We start from the raw sequence: 23,816 nt of genomic DNA on the forward strand, positions 1-23,816 counted from the left end.
CTTCTCTACTTCTTCACATAGCTCAATCCTTCACTTCTCTTCAGAGAAGCCACTGTTGTGCACTTACCTAAAATAGTCTTCTCACCCACGTTACTCTCTTACTCCTCATCCTGCTTTCTATTTCTTCCTACCACTTATCTCCAAATAAAAGTACGTATTTATTCACTTCAGTTGTTTGTTGTCTAACATCCTAATTTGAATTGAAATTCCACAGAGGCAAGGAGGTTTGTATTATTTCATGCTATTATTGTATCCAAGGTCTAGAATACTAGCACACAGTAGATGCACTTTAAATGAATAAATAAATGATCTTCAAGTTTCTCAACGTAAGTCATAGAATCAACTTTTAAATTGCACTAATTATCAATGAATGCAATATCAGGTATCAATTCATGCCTCAAATGAGTTTATGTATCCTAACACAGAGTGGTGATTTAATCCCCTGAATAAATCCCTGTTGGGTAAAATACTTCATTATGTCCTTACAGGATAAGAAATGAGAAACATTTAAAGAGAATGACATATTCATATCAAATATAAGCAAATCTCCTAAGATTATATGAAAATCCAAATTAACACAAAGATTAGTCATTTTAAAAAAGGTTCATGGGACCTTGTCGAACTTTCATTTTATTATATACAAATGATTCCATTGGCATTCAATATTTCATAAATGCACTTTTCTGAGCAAAAGGTAGTAAATAAATTTTAGGGAAAGTTATCCTAACACTTGCCTAGTAAATAAGCATTACTGAGTGTTTAATATTTGTTACTAAACTTAATCCTCATAACAACTTCGCAAGGTTCATTTTTTAAATTGTGGTAAAACATAACAAAGTCTACCACTATAGCCATACTTTATAAGTGTGCAGTTCACACTTACAAATATATCTGCATTGCTGTGCAACCATCACCCCACCTATCTCCAGAATTTTTTTCATCTTCCCAGTCATGGTATATTTTTATCCTCATTTTCCAGATATAGAAACAGACTAGAAAAGGGTAAGATGTTAATCCAGGTCAATCAGATTTCAAAGTTCAAAACACCTCTTCAATACACTTTAAAATTCAAGTTGCCATACCATGACAAAAGTAGTATAGGGATAAGCAAAGCTAAGGCTATTTTCTTCTCAGAAAATACTCCTATTTAATTTGTAGCTTCATCAATCTCACAGATTGAAGCTTCTAAGAACTCTAATTCAACCTCTTCATTTTATATACTAAAGTGATCTTTTTCAAGTTTATATTGCTGTCATCTGTTTAAATTAATTCTGAAAAGCAAAGAGTTTTGTTTTTTAAAGAATAGAAAGGCAAAAAAAATTAAAGGTTTTATGCATGTCTCTTTGCAATAGGACTTTATTGTTCCTCTCATCAAGAGATGTAGTTTATTTTCCCACCCTTACAATCTCAGCTGGCCTTGTGACTTGCTTTGACCAAGAGAAAGCAGCGGAAGTGATACTCTTAACTTACAAGGCCTTATAGCTTCACATTTTGTTCTTTTTTGGAACACTGTCCTAAAGTGTCATGTGTGGGAAAGCTAACATATCCCACGGAAAGAAAGGTTCCACATCCTCTATCCCAACAGGCCCCATGCCCCAACCACCCACCAGATGAACACAGCTGTGACCTAAGGCTGGTGAGACCAGCATAGGAACTGCCCAATCAACCCCAGAATATGAAATAAGTTGTTGTTGTTTTAAGTCCATTAAGATTTGGGGTGGTCTGTTATACAGCACTAGGTAACTGAAACAAAGATTAATATAAAGTTCAATAAAAGAAATTAAAATAATCTCTATTTCACCACCTGAGCACATTAACTTGCACCAGGAAGAATCTTGGAAGTTTAAGATTTCTGGTCACAAGATGGTTAAATTAATGCAAACTGATGAAACTAATTTTATCATTAGTACTAGAAAAGCACTAAATATATGCCCCAGTATAGTGTGGTCGGTCAGATCTAACATCTTTGTATAAAAGATACCACACTGTGTTAATGAAAATACAATTTACCTCATATAATGGTACCATTTTCCATTATGAATGAAAATGTAAATGAAGCTAGTCCCTTTACACTCAATTTTAATAATATTTTTTAAAAGTCTTTCAAATATGTGATTAGCTTGCTTTCACAACCTGGGTACAGAGAAATAAGTCAGGCTTTTCTTACTGATTAGATATCATAATTGTAATCAATAATTATACTGAGCTAATTAAGTCAAGATGGCCTCAGGTGCTACTGACATGTGCAAGGTAACATGCCAACACTAAACAGTCCTTGCGGGCTATACTTTTTAGTTTTTAAAGTTTTTATTTCTCTTCCTATCAATTATCATTTGCTCCTGATGAGAATACCCTTTAAGGTACAATGCATTGGAAAATATACGTGTTACAATTTTACCTAAGCAAACTCAACAAGCTTGGGCAGAGTGAGAACCAAAAAGCTTATTTCTGAATAAACTTCATTTTTTATAAACTACCATTTCTGGTTGCTCAAAATCATTTGTTTTTTACAGGTTTACTGAGGTATAATTTATATATCATAAAATTCATCCATCGTAAGTGAACAATTAAATAATTTTAGTAAATTTACAGAGTTGTGCAACCACCAACCCTACCCAGTTTTAGAACATTTCCATTATCCCAAAAAGTTCCCTTGTGCCTATTTGCAGTTAATCCCATTCTTACCCCCATCCCTAATAATTACTGATTTGCTTTCTGCCTCGATAAATTTGCTTTTTCCAGACATTCCCTATAAAATGAAATCAAATAATATATAAGCTTTCTACATCTAGCTTCTTTCATTTAGCCTAATGTTTCTGGAGTTCATCCATGCTATAACATGTATTGGTAGCTTGTTTCTTTTAATTGCTAAATAGTACTCCATTAAATGCATATACCACCAATTTACTTTATTCATCAGTTGATGGGCATTTGAATTATTTCCAGTTTTAAGCTATTATGAACAATGAATGCTGCTATAAACATATCTATATGTGAACATGTAATGTACTTTCATTTTTCTTGAGCAGATTCCTACGAGTGGTATTGCTTCCTAGTTCCCAGATGTGATTCAGAGAGGCTAGTGATATGAAAAGTAACCTCTAATAAGAGACAAGTTACTGTAATAATATTATTCATTCATTTAGTTAACAATTATTTAGTTAACAATTATATTATTCATTTAGTCAACAAATACCCCAACCTGATATTATATTGTCAGACACTGCTGGAAGAGCTGGGGATAAAACTATGAATAAAATGATGACACTGCCCCTAAATGAGCATACAATCTAGTGAGGACTGTATATCTAGATATACAGGTAACTCTCACTTTTTTTAGATAAATATCCAGTTTTAGAATCTGGTTACCCCACACTAACTTCTAAGTGTAAGGTTCAAAGATGGTGAAAAACTACAATGATTAATTCCCACCTTCCCTTCAAGACAAAGACCCTCACCAATTTGTAATAACATGAAAGAGGTTTATAAAAAAAACAAAAAACCCACACACAAAATAGTATGAGAAAGACACTAACAAGAAAGGTCAGAGCTTCTAAGGGTGGTGAAGATGAGAAACAAGACGGGGAAAATTAGAGGGCCTAAAACTCAGAGAACACTCAGGGATTATTTCTGTTAATTGATTACATACTGACAAGAGAGTGGTGGCTCATATTAAATTGCCTCAATCAGTAGGCCTGTAAAGAGGAATAAAGTTTATGCTTAAGCTGTCTTGACTTCTTTCTGGCCTTTTTGGACATCTGTTGTTCTTGGGAGATTTGGAGATAAGGTGAAGTGGCATCAATGGAAGAATACTTCCCACTTGATATCTCTAATACCCTCTTAATACCCTACCTTCATCAATTCTTTGAGCTCGGAGGGAGCTCCTATTCATTCACCGTACTATCTTTTTATTGAAACACACCCTCTCGTGTTCGGTTTCCTCTTTTATCCATCTTAAGATTAAATGGCCCATCATTATATTACTCCCTTGTCCCTCTTTCCCTCTATTATAATTACCTGATAAAACCCACAGCAGGAGAAAGCCTATGTCTATGCTGACTCCATCTCAACCTGAATTCACGATCATTAAACGTAACTGAGTAGCAACATTATGCCATTTTCACCATCAATTCACTCTCCCACTCTCCTCAGTGATTATTCCACTCCTCCTCTCTCAATAATTCCTCTTCAACTTGATTCTCAGCTTAATGCTAGCCTGAGCCCTAGGCTTATATATACAATTGGCTACTCAACATCTCCACTCAGACTTCTAGTAGGCCTCTCAAACTTAACATATCTAATATCAAGCTACTGAGCACTATCCCTTCTATACTCCCACCCCAAACCAGTTCCTCTTGCTTCTTCACTCCAGTAAATCTTGATATTTCCTCAATCCAAAAACCTTGGGGTCTTAAATTTCTCATTGTCTTATATACCCCATACCCAATACATTGGCAAATACCGTAGGCTCTGTCTTCAAAACATCCAGAATCTGAACATTTCTCACCTCTACCACCCTAGACCAAGCGACTATCAGCTCTCCTCTCAATGACTGCAAATTTCCTAACCAGTTTGTTTTTACTTCTGTTCCCCTGCAGACTATTTCTCAACCCAGCAACCACAGTGATCATAGGTATATCATTTCATTCCTCTACCACTCTTATCCAATAACATCTCAACTCAAGAGTAATTAGCCAAAGTCCTTACTATGTCCTAGAAAGCCCTATCTCATCTGTCTACCCCTTGAATCACTGTCCTATCTCCTACCACTATCTCCCAGCCCCTTTCCCCAATCACTCTGGTCTATTCATAATGGCCTACTTCCTGTTCCATGAACAAGACAGGCATGCTCCCACCTGAGCCTTTGCCACTGCTGCCCCCTCACCACAGAAGCCTCCTCCCCCAGCTCACCTCACTCCCTCCTATCTTTAAATCTTTTGCTATACTGCCTCCTCCTCAGTAAGGCCTTCCCCAGGTCAAGTAAATTAGCATCTTCCCACTATCACTCTTTGTTCTTTTTAGAACTCAACTCTACGTGGCATTATGTGTTTTTTCGTTTGTTTGTTTGGGTTTTTTTTTGGTCTATCTCTGTCCAGCAGAATGTAAGCTCTACAAAGCCCAGTGACTTGTTTATTTACTGCTGGATTCCCTCTCCCAGAACAGGACTTAGCTAATAGAAGGCACCCAGTAAATGTTTTAAATAAATAAATGAATAATAGAGAGGACTATGAGAACATACACAAGCAGCACTTAACCTAATTTGAAAGAGTTAGAAAAAGCTTCTCTGGAATGGTGACATCTAAGGATAGACCTGAAAGACAAGTAGAAATTATCCTAGTGAAAGAATATGGGAGAGAAAGATCGTTCTAGATAGTAGAAACAGCATAAACAAAAGACCCAGAGGCAAGAGAAAGAATGGCCATTTGTGCCATGAAAGTGTATACTCTCCCAAAATAAAATATTTCTTTAAAAAATAAAGCAATTAAATCTATTTCCCCATTTTCTACATTCTATCCTACACCAGACAATGAGGACTAACACAGTATACTTATCCTATATGTTCTTGGCCAAAGACCATTACTGTACATATTTAAAACATTTTTAGCCAAGATGAGTGAGTGCTAGGAAGAACAAAAGAAAATAAGTATTTTACAACATCTGTTATTCATTCCCTTATAGTTTCCTTTGCTGTCTTCGATTTTGGATCTTGGCAAATAACTTTTGATTTGACAACATGTAAAAACGGACTGGCCATGAAAAACAATAATAAGATACCATGTCAAAGGTACTCAAAGGATACCAGGTTAAAAGTGGCTAAAGGCCCCTTCAAAGAAATGACCAAGAAAACAAAACCTGAAGATCAACAGGTGATTAGGTACTGGTAACATCCTTTGCTATTATGAAGGAAATCATAATCACCATTGCAGCCAAAGGGATTGGCTAACAACATTTGGAAGATAGCTGAAAAACTGGCAAGATATAACTTCAGGAAATTTGAAGAAAATGGATAAATGATTGCAAATGGCAGGAATGCATCTCCTTGGGGACTATGCTATGAAACCCCAGTATAATGCTCATTGGCCATTTCATTTGCAGAAAAACTGACAGCATCCTTGAGCTGAAGAAGGTATTACTGCAGTTTAGTATGATTAGAATATAGAGTGGGCAAGATTCACAACATAAGGTGATTTTAAAACAGATGTGTTTTGGGATCATAAGAACCACCCTTGGGAACATGACAAAAGCTGAAAAATACATTCACACAAGAACTCCATACACAATTTCAGGGGATTTCCAAACTCTATGAAATTCAGTGTGAAAGTTCAGGTGAAAACCATTACACTCAGGACAATAAAGAGAAATATGTCCCAGGACGAGAGCTATGCAGCAGGCTTATGCAAATTGTCCAGAGGGAAGTTAGAAGACAGAGGGTTATAGGAAAGTGGGCCCCAGGAAAAAAAAAAAAGCTTACAGAAAGGTGGTACGATTATTAGACTGGATAAATTTTAAAATTCTATAAAGGCACTTAACTAATTCAAGAAAGTCAATGTATCTATGCAACAAATTTAACTGTGAAATATTCTGGAAGAGAGAATCCATTTCACTTTGATAATAAATATATGACATTATGTATATAAAAATACATATAATGTAAACATATTATATTATTTGGACTTATAAGAAAGTGCAAAGTGTGATAATGGACTGCAGCAATGCAAACCGAACACTCAGGTCTTTATTAATCTTAATTTTTAGAATCAGCATATAATTCAATCTCAGAACACTTTATGGTTACAGAACCAAAGGAAAGCATTAACAATTTTGACAACATAAAAGTATAAATGACCAAGGGTAAGGGTACAAATATAAAGAACTATACTATTTAAAATTTAAAAAGGAAGTAACCAATGATCCAAAAATGTTAACAAAAAAACTATCAAACATCAGGAAGAGGGGAGAGGGTAAATGAGGGGAGGAAACTTAATGAGCTAAATCTTCATATTTTGTAGCAAAGAATTAATAGATCCTGTCTAGAGTTGGCAAATGAATATATAAAAGAATTAGCATATTCCTTATAATTCTGGAGGTAACCTCCAGATATACTAAAAGCAGAAGTTCCCCCTGAGAAATATGAGCAGGGTGGGAGAGAGTGGGGTAGGATTACATACACTCGCTTTTCATCCTAAATTCTTCTAGACTATTCGATTCACTATCATGTATTCATGTTAGCATGGTAAAAATTAAAAATAAAAATAAAAAGATTTAAACCAGTTTAGGTAGGTCATTAGTGCTGATGCAATTCCCTGCCATCACTTGACCTATTTCAAATACTTTTCAAATATATCAAAGCAAGGCTTAGTTGTTTCTTCTAATGAGGGGTTCATTCTTATATTTACTTTCTTTATTCAAGCCAGAATTAAAGACTATTACATGTAGAAGAGATATTAACTAAATGTTGAAGATATATTTTTAAAAGAATATTGACACAAGTTAGTTCTCACTGTATTAGAATTCTTTGAATTTTGGTAAAGTTTAATTGGTCAAAACCAATATTTCTTTAAGTTGCCATTAGGATACACACACATACTTCTTCACAAAAGTACATCATCAAAACTCTGTTACAGGGCTTTGCTGGTGGTGCAGTGGTTAAGAATCCACCTGCCAGTGCAGGGGACACGGGTTCAAGCCCTGGTCCGGGAAGATCCCACATGCTGCGGAGCAACCAAGCCCACACGCCACAACTAGCGAGGCCACGTGCCTACAGCCCGGGCTCCACAACGAGAGAAGCCACTGCAATGAGAAGCCCACGCACTGCAATGAAGAGTAGCCCCCACTTGCCACAACTAGAGAACGCCCACGCGCAGCAACAAAGACCCAACGCAGCCAAAAATACATAAATAAAATAAAATAAATTTATATTAAAAAAAGTTAAAGGGGTTTCCGAAGGTTCTAGTTTAGGTAACCAAGTGAATGGTGATGGCTCAAAACAGAGAACACGGAAGAGAAACAAAATGGAGGATAATCATGTATTCAACACTGGATACAATGTTTGATATTTAGCTTGAGGAGCTGTCCAAACGGTAACTACAGATAGTACATTACTAGATAGTATAGTATCTAGTATATTACTTAGTTGATAGTATATTACTTAGTTGAAGCCATGGAAGTAAAATGTTTTCATACATATATACTGCAGGGTGTGAAAAAAAAGGTCATTTAGAAATACCCACATTGAAAGAACTGCTAGAAGAAAGGCCAGTAAAGTAGACCAAAAAGTCAGAGAAGTAATATAAATAACAGCTTCCATTTTTCAAAAGCAATTTGTTACACAAATCTGCTAAGTGCTTTAGGAGATATTAAACTGCTTCTTAAGATTGGAATTATCACCATTTATTTATTTATTTATTATTTTTCATCTATTTTTTAATTAAATTAAATTAATTAATCAATTTATTTAATTTTTGGCTGCGTTGGGTCTTCGTTGCTGAGCGCGGGGGCTACTCTTCGTTGTGGTGCGCAGGCTTCTCATTGCGGTGGCTTCTCTTGTTGCAGAGCACGGGCTCTAGGCACACGGGCTTCAGTAGTTGTGGCATGTGGGCTCAGTAGTTGTGGCTCACAGGCTCTAGAGCGCAAGGTCAGTCATTCTGGCGCACGGGCTTAGTCGCTCCGCGGCATGTGGGATCTTCTTATACCAGGACTCGAACCCGTGCCCCCTGCATTGGCAGGCAGATTCTTAACCACTGTCCACCAGGAAAGTCCCTATCACCACTTTAGAGATAAGAACAAAGAGACCTTAAGATGTTGAATGATCTGCCCAAAATTATTCAGCTAATAAGTGGAAAGACCAAAATTCAAATTCTGGTTTGTTGTCCATCCTCTTAACTAGTATACTACCATCATAATGGAGCCATGATAAGACAAGTAATGCCCATTTAGAGACTAGGAACGAGCAAATTTTCTTACCCTTTCCTTCTAACTCCTGACTAAACCACAGTGCATGTGTCAAGAGCCTCCCCATCCCCATCCCCAATACCACCACCCCACCCCCAGAACACATTTATGTTTTCAGGAAGCTGGGACTCCACTAAAAATAAAAAGTACAGTTATTTTTATAGCTAATAACATAATGAAGTTTTTTTTAAAAGTGTTGGTAAGTTTGAATCCTGACATAGTTCTAAGACAATGTTTGAATAAATGAAAGCTAGCTAAATTAAAGCATATCAGTTAGGTTCATTCACTCATCATTATTTAGTGCCTCTTATCTGCCAAGCACTAGGGATAAAATGGTGTCTAAAAAACAGACTCTAATGCTGTATCTATCTCTGAACAAACCTTACTGCAATGACGACACCTTTAGAGTTGCTTTATTTTGTCTTGCATTGAGTGACATTTGTAAGCTACTTAAATAAAAAATATAATTTATTACATAGTATCTTGTAATACTGTGCTCCTTGAGAGAGGAAATAAACAATATCTATAACACAAAATATTCCTCTAGGTCTGAAAGCTTAATTTCAAATTATTTCAATAATGGCCTGTATCTAAGTCTAGAATCCCTATATTATTATTGTGCCACTCTACTCACAATGTCTTCATTCTTAGGGTGTTAAGATCTAATTTAACATATACAGGACAGTATATCATTTACCCCTTAAGTTGGGAATCAAGTCCAAAACTTTGTACTAAAATGGGCAACAAAGAGGAAAATCCCATAACGACACTTTTGTGCCAGATGCTTTTACTGTTTTAAAAACACAAACTAGCTTTTCAATGTAAATACAACATAGGAAGAAAGGGGAAGGGGGATTAAGTTTCTTAAATTTTAGAAAAAAAAATTTCTTAAGAAAAGTTTTAACATACACCTGAACATTAGCTTTTAGGATTTCTTGGGCAAAACAATTTTTACCTGTTGATAAAATAAGGAGTTTCTACTATTTTCTCCATCCAGGGAAATAACAGATTTCCCTCTATATACTCATAAGAAACCTATGAGAAACAAATCATAAATCCATTTGACAGTTACACTTTCAAAATAATGGAAGATATCATGTTATAGACAAATTAAATAATCTCTCAGCTCAGAAATGCTTTCCTTAATCTAAACTAAATAAGAAAATCTATAAAGTCTATTAAAATATATAGCCTGGCACATATTAGACCCTCAATTAAGTGTCTGTTATAATTATAAAACTGGATGGCTTTTATTCATATGAATTTTACTTAATCAACCTGCTTTGAAGCATATAGGGCATTTAGTTCAACACCATGACCCAGGAAAAAAGCAAAATCACATTCCTTGGTACAGACTCTCCCTAAGTCCAGAATTGGGGGGAAAAGTTTGTAAGTTTATAACTGGTCACAAAGGGGCCTAAGCAAGACAGTAAAAGTGACTCAACAGAGTCCAACATCATCACTTATTGAAGCCATGTTAGGAACCAATTCTGCTATTAGTTGGCACTGCCTTCCTTCATTGTATACTAGATATCTATGTGCTCCCAGCTTCTACTGGATTTAAAAGTATAGGAGCTGGAAGCAGGAGCAGTTACTAAAGAAACAATCAAAAATCAACAATTTTTTGGCTGCAAAATAAGACTGGCTTTTTTGTAAGAATCTATTTTAGAAACTTGAAAGCAAAAATTTTGCTGAATTTTTCACTGAAACAATCTTAATTTTCGTGACTGCCTTTTCTGAAATTGGGGACAAGTGGTGCTTGTATAACATAAATCAAAACAAAAAAGTGCTAACCAGTAATCTCCTTCATCCCTGAGATAAAGTAAGCATGGTCTGAAGCATGTATTTATACAATGGCCCAAAGAATAAGAAAAGAGTAAGGAATAAGAAAGAAAAAAACCAACTGTGATATCATTGATATCATGCCATTTCTTCAGTGTGCTTTAGTAGCCAGAAATCTGCAAGCTCCTATCAATACAAGATGCTACTGTCATTCCCTGTCCTTAAGCTTCTATTAACTATTTCTCTAGAATTAAAAGTAACAATAAAACTAAACTCCTCACTTCTCATTTCCTAACCCAAACTGGCTAGGAACTTCTCAAAGGATTTTAGCAGTCCCAAATCAAAACTAAGATCACAAAACTCCACAAATACTCAAAAACTACACAGTACTTCAGCAGGTTAAAAAAAAAAAAAAAAGAATAGCATTACATAGAATAGTTGTAAAGACCATATGACAGAACTCAGACTTTGCAAACAAAACAACCAGAGTACATTCTACAAGTAGTCATAACATTCAACAACGTTGTATAATTGATTTTATAGGTTAAACATAGAATTATCACATGACCCAGCAATTCCACTCCTAGGTATATATCCAAGAGAAATAAAAAACATATGTCCACATAACTTTTACACAAATATTCACAGCAGCATTATTCATAATAGTCAAAAAAGCAGAAACAACTCAAGCATCCATCAACTGATGAATGGATAAATAAAATGTGATATACCCACACAATGGAATATTTTTTGGCAATAAAAAGAAATGAAGTACTGATACAAGCTACAACTTGAATAAACTGAAAACATTACACTAAGTGAAAGAGGACAGTCAAAAAAGACATGTTATTTGACTCTATATAAAATCTCCAGGATAGGCAGGCATACAGAAAGCAGATTCGTGTTTGCCTAGGGTTGGAGGCGGGGGAGGGTGGATGTTGGCAGGAGTGACTGCTATTGGGTCTGGGCTTTCTTTGGGGGATGATGAAAATGTTCTAAAATTGATTGTGGCATTGGATGCACAACTCTGTGGAGGTACTAAAAACCACTGAATTGTATACTTTAAATGGGTGAACTGCGTGCTATGTAAATCATATTGCAATAAAGCTGTTATTTAAAAAATCAATTTTGTACTGCAAAAGCTGAAAAGGCAAGTAAAACTATTAAAAAACAAACAAGCAAAAAAAACCCAACAGCATTATTGTAAACAGCTTGCCCAGCAAATCAAGAACAAAGATTCTCCATTTATTCTTTAACAAAAAATTTTACTGTTATGAAACAGTGAATATATATTTAATCAGATCTTGCTAATTTTCTAAGAAAATGCTCATTCTCACACAGAAATTTACATATATATGTATACAAATTAAACTGAAAAGATTCTCTGAAGAGCTCATATCACAGAGATTTTGAACCATGAGAAAGAGAAGTGTATATGAAATTAAATGTAAGACAGATTTTATTATAAAATCTCTTTAATTTAGAGTGAGTATATAATCTCTCAGATGAGTTAGCTAATTAATGTCAATAACTAAAAAAAGAGTTCTCCACACAAATAACAGTGTTCTTAAGGATGTGTGCTTTGAATCACTCACTTGTAATCAGGAACTAATTGTGATACCTTAATATACCAATGATAAAACACAATCTTCTGTGAAACAAAGAAAGACTTCTATTAACCCATACTCACAAAAAACATAAAAACTTTAAAATTAATTCTTTAAAAAGCACTTTATCAGATGTATTTTGTTAATTCTGACTGGTATTTTTCCTCTACATTAAAATATTTTTAAGTGAAAGATGAATCAACAGGCTAATACAAATCTTCAATGAACATACATGATTTGAGGAAACCAAAAGATGACAAAATATTTCTTAAGCAGAGCTTCTTAAAAGTAGGGAAATCACATGTAAGAGGAAATTTCTAGACTAAGTTTGTACATTAAGAAAAAGAGATAGCAAGAATTATAACATAAGACCATCAAAGAAAAAAATAAAGAAAAAGAGAAGACATGCAGAAAGATTCCAAGTCAACAAAATTTAAATGAAAAGGCCACAGCAAGGTGAAAAATAACCCCGATTTCCTAAAATTAGTTATTCATAGCAGTTATTATAAGTAATTACCAAAAGATATGTGAACATATTGGGAAGACTCTAAATATTTCAATAGAGTACTATGAAAAATTTTCCCATCTGAGAAAAGTAATATGGGATAATAAAGATCCTTAACACCATCAGCTTGTTATATTATTTTTCAAAAATGTTTTTCTCAATTATAGAAAAAACTAGAGAAACAAATACATTTTAAAGCTAAATACAGCTAATTACTAAAAACAATACAAGCCCTATGAAGACATTTTCTAACTTCAAGACAAAGTTAAGTCTATGACTATAAGAAAAAACTCCCCAACTAGTCATGCAAATATTTGAAATACACATGTATCTATTACCTTACTCTCTGTTGCAATATGAAAGGTAATAAGTGTATATAAGAAATTAAGATCATATGTTTTCTATAATAAAATGGCAATGTAGCTCAGTCATTTTTTTTTCCAGTTTCAGAGATAAGAATATTATCTCTAAAAGCCCTTAATCAATGTATGCAATTTGTATGTCTAAATATAAAGAAGTAGATAAATAACAGCTACTTCAAGCATTATACTGACCACTACAGATGGCTAAAATCAAGTAATATAAAAATTTAAATGACTTACATTGTTGTTGCGGGTTTCTACAGCAGGGAATTTTCTGACTATGAATTTCACAGCAGATTCCAGGTTTTTGTCAATAAGGTAGGATGGTTTTGCCTTGGGGTCTCCACAAGCCTATAAAACAACAGTAATAAAAGTGAAATGCATCCTTCTTCTAAAACCAAGGAATAATAGCAAATCTGTAATCAGAAATTAAGGAGATATTTGTTTTTGGTGAGCAGGTGACAAAATGAATAGGCAAAGTGCAGGGACTGTCACAGCTGAAATATGCAATGGGAGACAGTACAGAGATGTTCTTCTACTGAAAAAAATGCATGGAAAGTTTCAAAGCAGTTAGCGCAGAACAGCAGTGAAGAAAAAAGCTCAAACCTAAAAAAAAAGAAAAAGAAAAAAAAAATTCTTGGTTTGAGGTAGGATTGTATTCATTTGAAGCTATTAAAATATTACAAAATTAAATATTCAGTAGAGTACTGGAAATGTTTCTTTCTACGTGTTATATAATAAAAGCTTTTGTTTAAATGTCTCTTCCAAAATGTTTTCCTCATTCACTTTAAACATTTTAATACAAGAGCCCTAGTTCAAAAGAAGTGGAAGCTGCTAAAATTGTCTTTACAGCACTAAAGCTGTGTTGCCTGTTCCTCCGAACATCTGAGTTACATTGTTTTCCATCATACCAGCAGCACTTCAAACAATGAAATCTACATCTATTCTATATCTCTTAAGCACAGAACAAATGGAAATGTTTACATTTTGACCACATCAGCAGTACAGCATTCTCTCTAGTAAACTGTAAAGCATTGTACAAATGTAAGGTATTATTATTAGAAAGAACTTTTTATCTGAACTATTAGCAATACAGAATAATCTTCAATACTGTTCAGTTTCATTCTGTGACATTTAATTAACTGCTTTCTAGTGAGATGCTATTTCTTAGGGAATTACTAAAATTATAACATTCTTACTTAACTTCTTTTTATTGCATTTTAAAGAGGATGTGTCCTTTGAAAAGTTAACTATTGTGTGAAGAAATACAGTTTTGCAATTTAATGTTTTTTATCATTTACTATGGCTATGTTGTGGATTGCAGAAAGAGAAGTTATGAAACATGAAACTGATCTGAAAGCGGGCAAGCGGGCAGAGGGAAGGTGAAAAGCTTTGCAAACCTTCCAAACTTGTCCTTGCTGGGGAAGCATTGTAATAAAAAGAGAGAAAATTACTTGTAAACAATGATTGTCAAACTATGACATACGTTTCAGTAGAGAACTTATGCACTGCAGACTATGAATAACAAAACAAGATGAGAACTATATGGTGCTATAATTTTAAAGGTATTTTAAGTAGCAAGTTTTAGTATACAATAGATTTATAAAGTTTATATTATTTATATATATTTAAATACTACTGTGTAGGTGTACAACCATGTCAGTTTCTTGGTGCTCTTTCTAAATCAACTTAAAATAATACTAGAAGGAAAAATAAAGACTACATGCAACTATAAAAACAGGAGCAAAACCATCAGTGAAATTTTACATACCTTAAAAAGAAACGGTAGCCAAGAATAAAAATAAATCGTTATTGGATGACTTTTGCACTTCAGCTCAAATTAAAACTATTTTTCAAATATCAACTAACTCCTTTCCAAGCCAAAGTATAAAAATCAATGCAAACATTCCTATATTTTCCAAATGGAAATAGGAATGCAATAAGAATTATCTTAATTCTCAAACATAATTAGATAAGAAATTTAGAACTTTGTTTGTAATCCTTCACCACACCGATAAAAGGCTATTTTGTAAACTCCATTTCAACATCATAAATATTAAAATATATCTGACTTTTCCTCAGAGTAGACTATCATTTGCTTAAAATATTATTTCTCATAAATTAATCTTCCAATTAATCTACTTCCCCAAAAATATTATACCATAAAATAAGAATAACTAAGAACCACATAACTAAGAATTTGTCCCAATAGAAATAGTTACATATTAGCATTTCCTTATATCAATGATAAAATGAAAAGCAAGTTTCATAAACATGCCTGAGGCAGTGCAGAATCCCAAAGTGATTCCAAATTCTTTTTAAATGATACGTATTATCTTTCATACTCTAATTACTTAAAAATTCAGTTATCCATCCTAACAATATTAGTGCAATCAACAAATGAAAATATGATAGACTATCATACCCATTTCCAATGATCACAAATTTTATTATGTAAGAATTTAATCAAGTAATTAAACATATATCTATATATGAATGGCTCTTATTATACTGAAAACATAAAGAATGGAATTTCATTTCAGTGGAAAAATAAATGGTTATATTGTCTTTCCTTGGAATTAATTTATCTTTTTCCACACTACTCAGTGGGCCATATCTAAACAAACTACACTGGGAGGCAGTATGCCATAAAGATTAAGAATACAGACTCTGGAATAAGACTGGCTGAATTTCAATTTTCATCACTTACTATCCATCGAACCTTGACTATATTACATAACATCTCCTAATCTCAGTTTCTTCACGTGTAAATGGGGAAATCAGTACTTACCTCATAGAGTAATTATGAGGATTAGAAGAGAGATAGATAAGCCATGTACAGTATTTAGCAAAAGGACTGGCACATAGTGCTCTAAAAATGTTAACTGTTGTGAACAATAGCTATAATTATAATTACCTAAAAGTCTCATATGAATAGTAACCACAGAATAGTCTTTATCAGAGTATACAGAACTAGTAATAATGACTACAACTCCTTCCCCCAATCACTTATTTCTTTATTTACTCCAAGTCTAGACATACCAAATTTGTTTTACTTATAGAAAAAGATTAGCCTAGTAGTTAAAAACATGGATATAGGCTGTCCATGTTCAAATCCTGGCTCCTAACTGTAACATAACCAAGTGATTTTCTGTGCCTCAGGTTCTTCATCTGTTAATTAGGTGATAATAATTACAATGTACCCAAAAAGGTTTTCAGCCCGTTACATGAATGTCTGTATGTGTGTACATGAGCAGAATTCTTAAAGGTATCTGGTATACCAGAAGCATTCAAAAAATGCCAATAAAAAATATAAGGTTAATAGACACTATACAGAAGTGTGAAGAAGTTATGAAACTTCTTTTTTATAGGTTTTATTTTTTTCTGAAATCAACCTACTTGATTTATTTACTTAACACCAATACAGACACTTGCAAATACTCAGGCCAAGAAAAAAAAAAAAGTGCAAGAAAAAAGTAAAACCTAACTAAAAGTACCTAGGTAATAATAGTATCCTCAGTTTTTGGGTTAGAGTACTGAGGCTTAGGTTAAGCAACTTGCCCAACTTGCCTAAGGTCATCTAGGTAAGTACATCTTGGCAAAGAGCCATACTGAATAATTCAGTTAAGAAGAATGTCCTACTATACTGAAAGAGTACAGCAAAATTCCAACTAACCAGATGTCTCATTTTATAAAGATTAATCTTCTTTCCCACTCTAACTCAAAAATTTCATTTTGATGACGTTGAGGACAAAGGAATCATAAGATAACAACTTATATTTTAAGAACACAGCCTGCAGTTGATACACCTAAAACCCTATCCTACTGCAGTAACAATATTACACAAAATTAATCTTTCATTCTTAAAAGTATTGCCCTTTGAAATACCGCATTTAAGAAAATGATATAGACTACTATATTTAGTTATCAATACATTTTAGACTAATACATTCCAGAAACGCTACCAAAAAGATTGAATCAAAAGGTTTAACAAATTACCAATTCAATTAAATAAAACTCTTCAGTACCTCTAACCTGCAAACCGCCACCCCCGCCCCCCCACCCCCGAAAAAAAGAAAAGGTGAGTAGAGGGCAAAACTGTGTCTAAACCCCTGAATCTTAAAAGCCCTACAATAAAAGGTTTTTTGCATAATTGGCTAAAAGGGCTATTTCACCAGACAAAAAGGAAACTATATCTGAACTACAGAATTTTTTTAAAAAGCACCACACTAAAACCTTATGTTTTACTTTATCTTGACTCAGCATGATTTCATAATGCATAAAATACTATAATTTAAAATCCCAGAAGATCTAAGCAAATTTAAATATTTATATACTTAAATTTCCAGTTTTCAGAATTGGAACTTTATTTCCCATGAATATTCTAATTATCTTTAAATTCAACAAAGTTAAGACTAATGTGGCAGATAAAATTACACAAGTGTTAAAGGAAATACTGTTAAACATAATAATTAACAATTCTTGTCTCTAAGTGGATCACAGCCCATATGACCTTAGGCAAGTTGCTTAACCTAAGCCTCAGTACTCTAACCCATAAACTGAGGATACTATTATTACCTACTTAATAGGGTAGATTGTTCAGATTTTTAAAAGACAAAATGCACATAAAGTGCTTATTTCAGGTGCCTGGCACACAAGTACTTATAAGTTTTAAACAATTACCTTCTATTTTTTTAAATAAAACTTTTCAAAACACCTGGATATCTATAGTGAGTTCCCAATTATCAAAATAAGATTTTCCATTTAACCAATTCAATGTCAGTATTGTCAATTCAGTATTTCCTAATTCGTTTTTTCACAAAACACAAATATAACGTTATTACCCAAAATAAAGAACAAAGATGTTTCAGAAAACCACATAATATTTTATTCAGGGCACAAAATAAACATCTTTGATTAGAAACCTCAAAATCAGATTTCATGTAATTTTAAATATGACTTTAAAACAAATCTTTCTGCCAATCTACCACCAAAATTCCTTCCCAAGGCCTTTCCTCAGTTGTCACAATATAGATTACGTACCACAGCTTAACTTCATATGGTTAATGTTACGTATTTTTTCAAGAACTGCCTTACCACAATGTTAAAAAAATATATAGATAGAAATAGTCCTCTCTCTATTCATAAGAGATTAAGCAACAATCATGAAAAAGGAAAACAATAAAAACACAAGAGTAGAGAGTAAAAGGAACATTTACTGGGCAGCTGTTGCATGCAAAACACCTTTGTTTAGAAATTATCTAAACCATCACTCAACAGAGAGGAAAGGAGCATCCGAAATTCAGTGACTTGCTCAGGGTTTTACAGTTACTAACTTTGAGTACCCAAAGATTCCAAAACACTAAAAACACTTATTTAAAAACATATGCTCCAACTTCCCTGGTGGCGCAGTGGTTAAGAATCCGCCTGCCAATGCAGGGGACACGGGTTCAAACCCTGGTCCGGGAAGATCCCACATGCCGCAGAGCAACTAAGCCCGTGCGCCACAACTACTGAGCCCGTGCACCACAACTACTGAAGCCGCACACCTAGAGCCCGTGCTCCGCAACAAGAGAAGCCACCACAATGAGAAGCCCACACACCGCAACGAAGAGCAGTCCCTGCTCGCCGCAACTAGAGAAAGCCCACGCACAGCAACGAAGACCCAACGTGGCCAAAGATATAAATAAATAAATAAATAAATAAATTTTTCAAGAAATAAAAATAAAAACATATGCTCCCAGCTCAATATCAAAAAAACAAACCCCAATCAAAAAATGGGCAGGAGATCGAAATAGACATTTCTCCAAAGAAGACATACAGATGGCCAAAAAGCACAGGAAAAGATGCTCAACATCACTAATTATTAGAGAAACGCAAATCAAAACTACAATGAGGTATCACCTCACACCGGTCAGAATGGCCACCATCAAAAAATCTACAAACAATAAATGCTGGAGAGGGTGTGGAGAAAAGGCAACCCTCCTACACTGTTGGTAGGAATGTCAATTGGTACAGCCACTATGGAGAACAGTATGCAGGTTCCTTAAAAAACTAAAAACAGAGCTACCATATGATCTAGCAATCCCACTCCTGCACATATATCCGGAGAAAACCATAATTCAAAAAGATACATGTACCTCAATGTTCACTGCAGCACTACTCACAACAGCCAAGGCATGGAAGCAACCTAAATGTCCATCAACAGAGGAATGGATAAAGAAGAAGTGGTACATATATATGATGGAATATTACTCAGTCATAAAAAAGAACAAAATAATGCCATTTGCAGTGACATGGATGGACCTAGAGACTGTCATACTGAGTGAAGTAAGACAAAGATATGATATCATATCATATGATATCAAATATCATATGATATCGCTTATATGTGGAATCTAAAAAAATGGTACAAATGAACCTATTTACAAAACAGAAATAAAGTCACAGATGTAGAAAACAAACTTATGGTTACCAAGGGGGAAGGGAGGGAGGGATAAATTGGGAGACTGGGATTGACATATATACACTACTATATATAAAATAAATAACTAAGAAGAACCTACTGTATAGCACAGGGAACTTTACTCAATACTCTGCAATAACCTATATGGGAAAAGAATCTAAAAAAGAGTGGATATATGTGTATGTAAAACTGATTCACTTTGCTGTACAGCAGAAACTAACACAATATTGTAAATCAACTATACTCCAATAAAATTAATTAAAAATACATAAGTAAATTTAAAAAATAAAAATATATGCTCCCAAAAATGTATATAAAAATAGTTCCATTCTTTCAATACCTCAGCTGCTCAAAACTTTTATTGGAGTAATCACTATTAAAGGAAAATTCCGATTATTTCGATAAGTTTTATTTTTTAATTTCTAGTCTAACTCAGCAATAAAACACATTCCTTTGCCAAAATACTATAGAACAAAACGATTTCTTTTAATACAATAACTTAATTGAAAAGACCATGAACAAAATCCCAGGGATCAGAGTGAGAATGCTATTTTTGAGAGCACAGGAAAGAAATCAACCTCATCTGAATATCAGGAAAGAGGAGAAAAATACAAAATGTGACCAATTTATGCTAGAAAGAGGAATTTAACTTTTACTCAATAAACAAGAAATAATAAACCTGTTTTAAAGCAGGTTTTGCAAAACTGAAGGCATAAAGGGACAAAGATTCTCCCTCGAGTCTTCAGCAAATTGAAATTAATGCCTAGAGGAAAAATGGACATCACCCAATAAGATCATGGACCATAAAAGGAACTTGTGTATAATTCTTTTATTTTCTAATTTTAAAAATAATGAAATACAGTGTGAAATTTTCCAGTAAGTATTGGAAAATCTATCAAGACCAAAACAAGCTTCAAATTCTATTATTACTGATTAATTTTCCATTTTTTCCCCTCATTCGTATCACCTATACTTTGGCCAACCAATTTGCTTTCAGTTTCTCCCTTGAGCTGGGGTAGGTGGAAAAAAAAAAGGAAGGAAAAAAAAGTAACCCACTTCTACAGTTTGGATTAAGAAGCTTGATAGGAAAGTATACTGAAATTATTAGAAATGCTTTAAAATTAATGTAATTTTATACATTACCTCTTAATTAGAGTCAACAGTAGCAGATTTAAAGGTATATAAATTAGGATTACTGTTTCCTAAGCACAGGTTCTGGGAAAACCATAAACTTAAGAAATATTTCAATGCATTATATATTTCAAAATTCATTGTTAAAAATTTTAATGACTCAAATAAAAGTTACTAATTACCATTCAATTCTCAAGAAGATGTCTATGTCCTTGTTGTTCTCATTTTTCAGCTTCTCATATACAGAAACATTTCAGTTTATAAAACAAAGGCATTCTGTTACAGTTTTTTTAAAGTGTTATATGTGGTCACATTTTTACTACTCTAAAGAAGTTGCTCTTTAAAGGACTGCTGAGAAACATACTTCTGAAGTACAAATAGTTATTTTGTATTAGCAGTAAGTAGATATCAAACTATAATATCAGACAGTAAAAAGGAATAATTAAGAAATGTTTCCTAAAGGTGGTCTTGAGCTGGATTAACAGGAAAAAATGAACACTTAGTAAATGTCCACTATGTTTCAAGCCCCAGAAATAGAACTAATAGCTAACATTTATTCACTTCTTACTCTTGTGCCAGGCACTACAACTAGCACTTTATGTGAATTAACTCATTTAATTGTCAACCTTATAAGGCTAATTAAAGAGTATTCCACAAATGTGGGAAAACTGGAATATCTATCTAAGATTGCAAGAATTAGAATCAATAAGACTAATACGGCTTAGAAAACCCAAAAATGTAACTTGAAGCATAAGAGAAGCTGAGAGCAAATAAGTACCCTATAGATGGTTTTGCTAGTATAGGGTCTACGTGCAGCTTAGCATTACAGAAATTTAGTTATCCCCAAAAACCAAAATTAAATCATTATAGCGAACAATTATCAGAAAAAGAAATCAGAAGTATTAAGAAGTTACACTTTACTTATTTTAGTGGTTCTTAACATCAGAACCACTTCAGGGGCTTTTTCTTATTCAGTAGGTTTGGGTCATGACCCAGATGTATGTATTTTTAAAAACCTTCTAAAATGATTATATTGTGTATCCCTGACTAAGAACCACTGGTCCCCTCAATTTCTAAATAAAGAAACCCTAATTCAGAAAGACTAAGCAACTTGTCCAAAGTAAAAAAAAAAAAAAAAAAAAAAAAAAAAGGATCAGAGCTTTACCTAGAATCTAGCCCTCTCAACCCACAGAATATGCTACAAGTATGAGAAAATAACAGAGAAGTTTAGAGGCTATACGCCAGCAAGAAGGATATTAGATATTACCAGGGAATTTTATAACTTTATATTTTGTATCTTTATATACTCCACTGAAAAAATGTCTGAAATCTTGAATAATGACTGGCTGGCTACTCCTTGTCACTGCCCAGCTAAAGTTCCTATTCATACTTCAAAACCAAGCACAAAAGTCACTAACTCTTGTTCCCATCTCTCCCAGACAGGAATCTTTAACTCCCTTCTCAAGACACCCACAACCACACTTAAACACTGCATTTTAGTTAGTTATCTATACATCTCTCTCACCCACTACAATATGAATTTCTTGGCCTTGGAAACTGTATCTTAATGTATCTGTTTCCCCAGTGTCCAGGAAGACATTCAATAAATGAAGAGTAAATGAATGAATGAAAAGGAAACTCTCAGTTTTTGGTACTAACTAAAAGAATAGTTCATGTGACTTATAAAATAGTTTTAAAGACACAGGTTTATTACTGTCAAGTACCTAAAATAATCAACTATGCAATAAGAAAGTATTTTCCAGTACAGGCTCTTTTACTTAAAACAAGAGATTCCTTCGAAACCTTTAACCCATTATACATTTCAAAATTCATTATTAAAAATGTTAAAGATTCAAATAAAAGTTACTAATTACCATTCAATTCTCAAGAAGATGTTTATGTCGCTGCAAATGGAGTTGAACAACACAGACAAACTAACAATTCAAGAGCTTATTAAGTTTAACTTATTTAAGTAAAACATTTCAGTACAATAGTATGTGACAAAATGATTATGGAGGAGATTCTCTCATCACTGTCAGATTAAGTAAATCAAAATCTAATAATTACAGTACTGCAAACTCCTAATAGGATCAAAATTAAGAAGATTTTACTACATTTACTAATAAAGACAATATTAAAAACAGTCAACAGAAAAACATGCCTTGGGAATAGAAAAGAATATTGCTATTTTTGTAAACTCCAAGACAGAAAGAAACACACTTACTGGTTACACTTTCTTAATTGCATTTCTTATAATTCATGCAGGGCTTTTCAATGAAAAAAGTGTTACCATTTGACTTCAGGAATCAAAATGTAAAATGAAAAAAGTATATTTAAAATCTCAAAATTAAAGATAGAATATCTTCAGTGAGGAAATGATTGTATGCGTCCTTAAAATTAAGGAAGATAAATGCTATTTCACTGTTTCTTTGAGTTTACACCTTCCTTCCTGCTTTATATATATTCTACCCCCAGTTTAAAGCAAAATTTCCTGTTAGTTTTCTTAGTATTACTTGTATGGTCAGTTCTTTCAGTTTGTATTTTTAATATGTCATGAACTAAATATTAGAAATAATCACAAAGGAAAAATGCATATAATATGAAAAGTAAATACAAAATACATGTCCTCAAAAATGCTAATAAACTGAATTTTAAATTTCCTAATTCTAAACTATTTCTCATTTTAATACATTACGAAGCTAAACAGAAGTCTTTAATAATCACTGGTGTACTGATAATTATGATCTCAATGATCTTTTCATAACAAATCCGTACAAAGTTCATACAAAAGTAGTCTAAGAGGAAAATTATTTCTGTAATATAACTGCATATTTCTTTAAGGTTATTGTGTGTTAAAAATCTAATTATATCTACCATGAAAATTTCACTAATGACTATAAATCTAATGGCAAAAATAAATTAAGAGCTCAGACTTAGGGGTTAAGAAAGAAAGGTGCCAATCCAAATTCTTATTTTTTAAGAGTAAAGGTTGGGCAAATTTAATTCTCTAA

At 33.4% G+C, this 23,816-nt stretch overlaps 1 protein-coding gene across 3 annotated transcripts in view; it reads right to left on the reverse strand.

Moving 5' to 3' along the window:
- NCKAP1 (NCK associated protein 1) overlaps window positions 1-23,816 on the reverse strand; it is a 95,284-nt gene that overhangs the window by 65,560 nt on the left and 5,908 nt on the right. For 2 of the 3 annotated variants that reach the window (XM_082466675.1, XM_082466673.1), the window contains exons 2-3: window positions 14,609-14,626; window positions 13,449-13,559 (exon numbers count right to left, since the gene is read on the reverse strand). In XM_082466675.1, the coding sequence (XP_082322801.1) occupies window positions 13,449-13,559; window positions 14,609-14,626 (129 nt within the window). The remainder of the gene's footprint in view (window positions 1-13,448; window positions 13,560-14,608; window positions 14,627-23,816) is intronic. The other variant, XM_082466674.1, reaches the window with a different exon arrangement.

This window comes from Balaenoptera physalus (assembly GCF_965194825.1).
Source record: "Balaenoptera physalus genome assembly, chromosome: 6".
In the NCBI taxonomy this organism is placed as follows: Eukaryota; Metazoa; Chordata; class Mammalia; order Artiodactyla; family Balaenopteridae; genus Balaenoptera; species Balaenoptera physalus.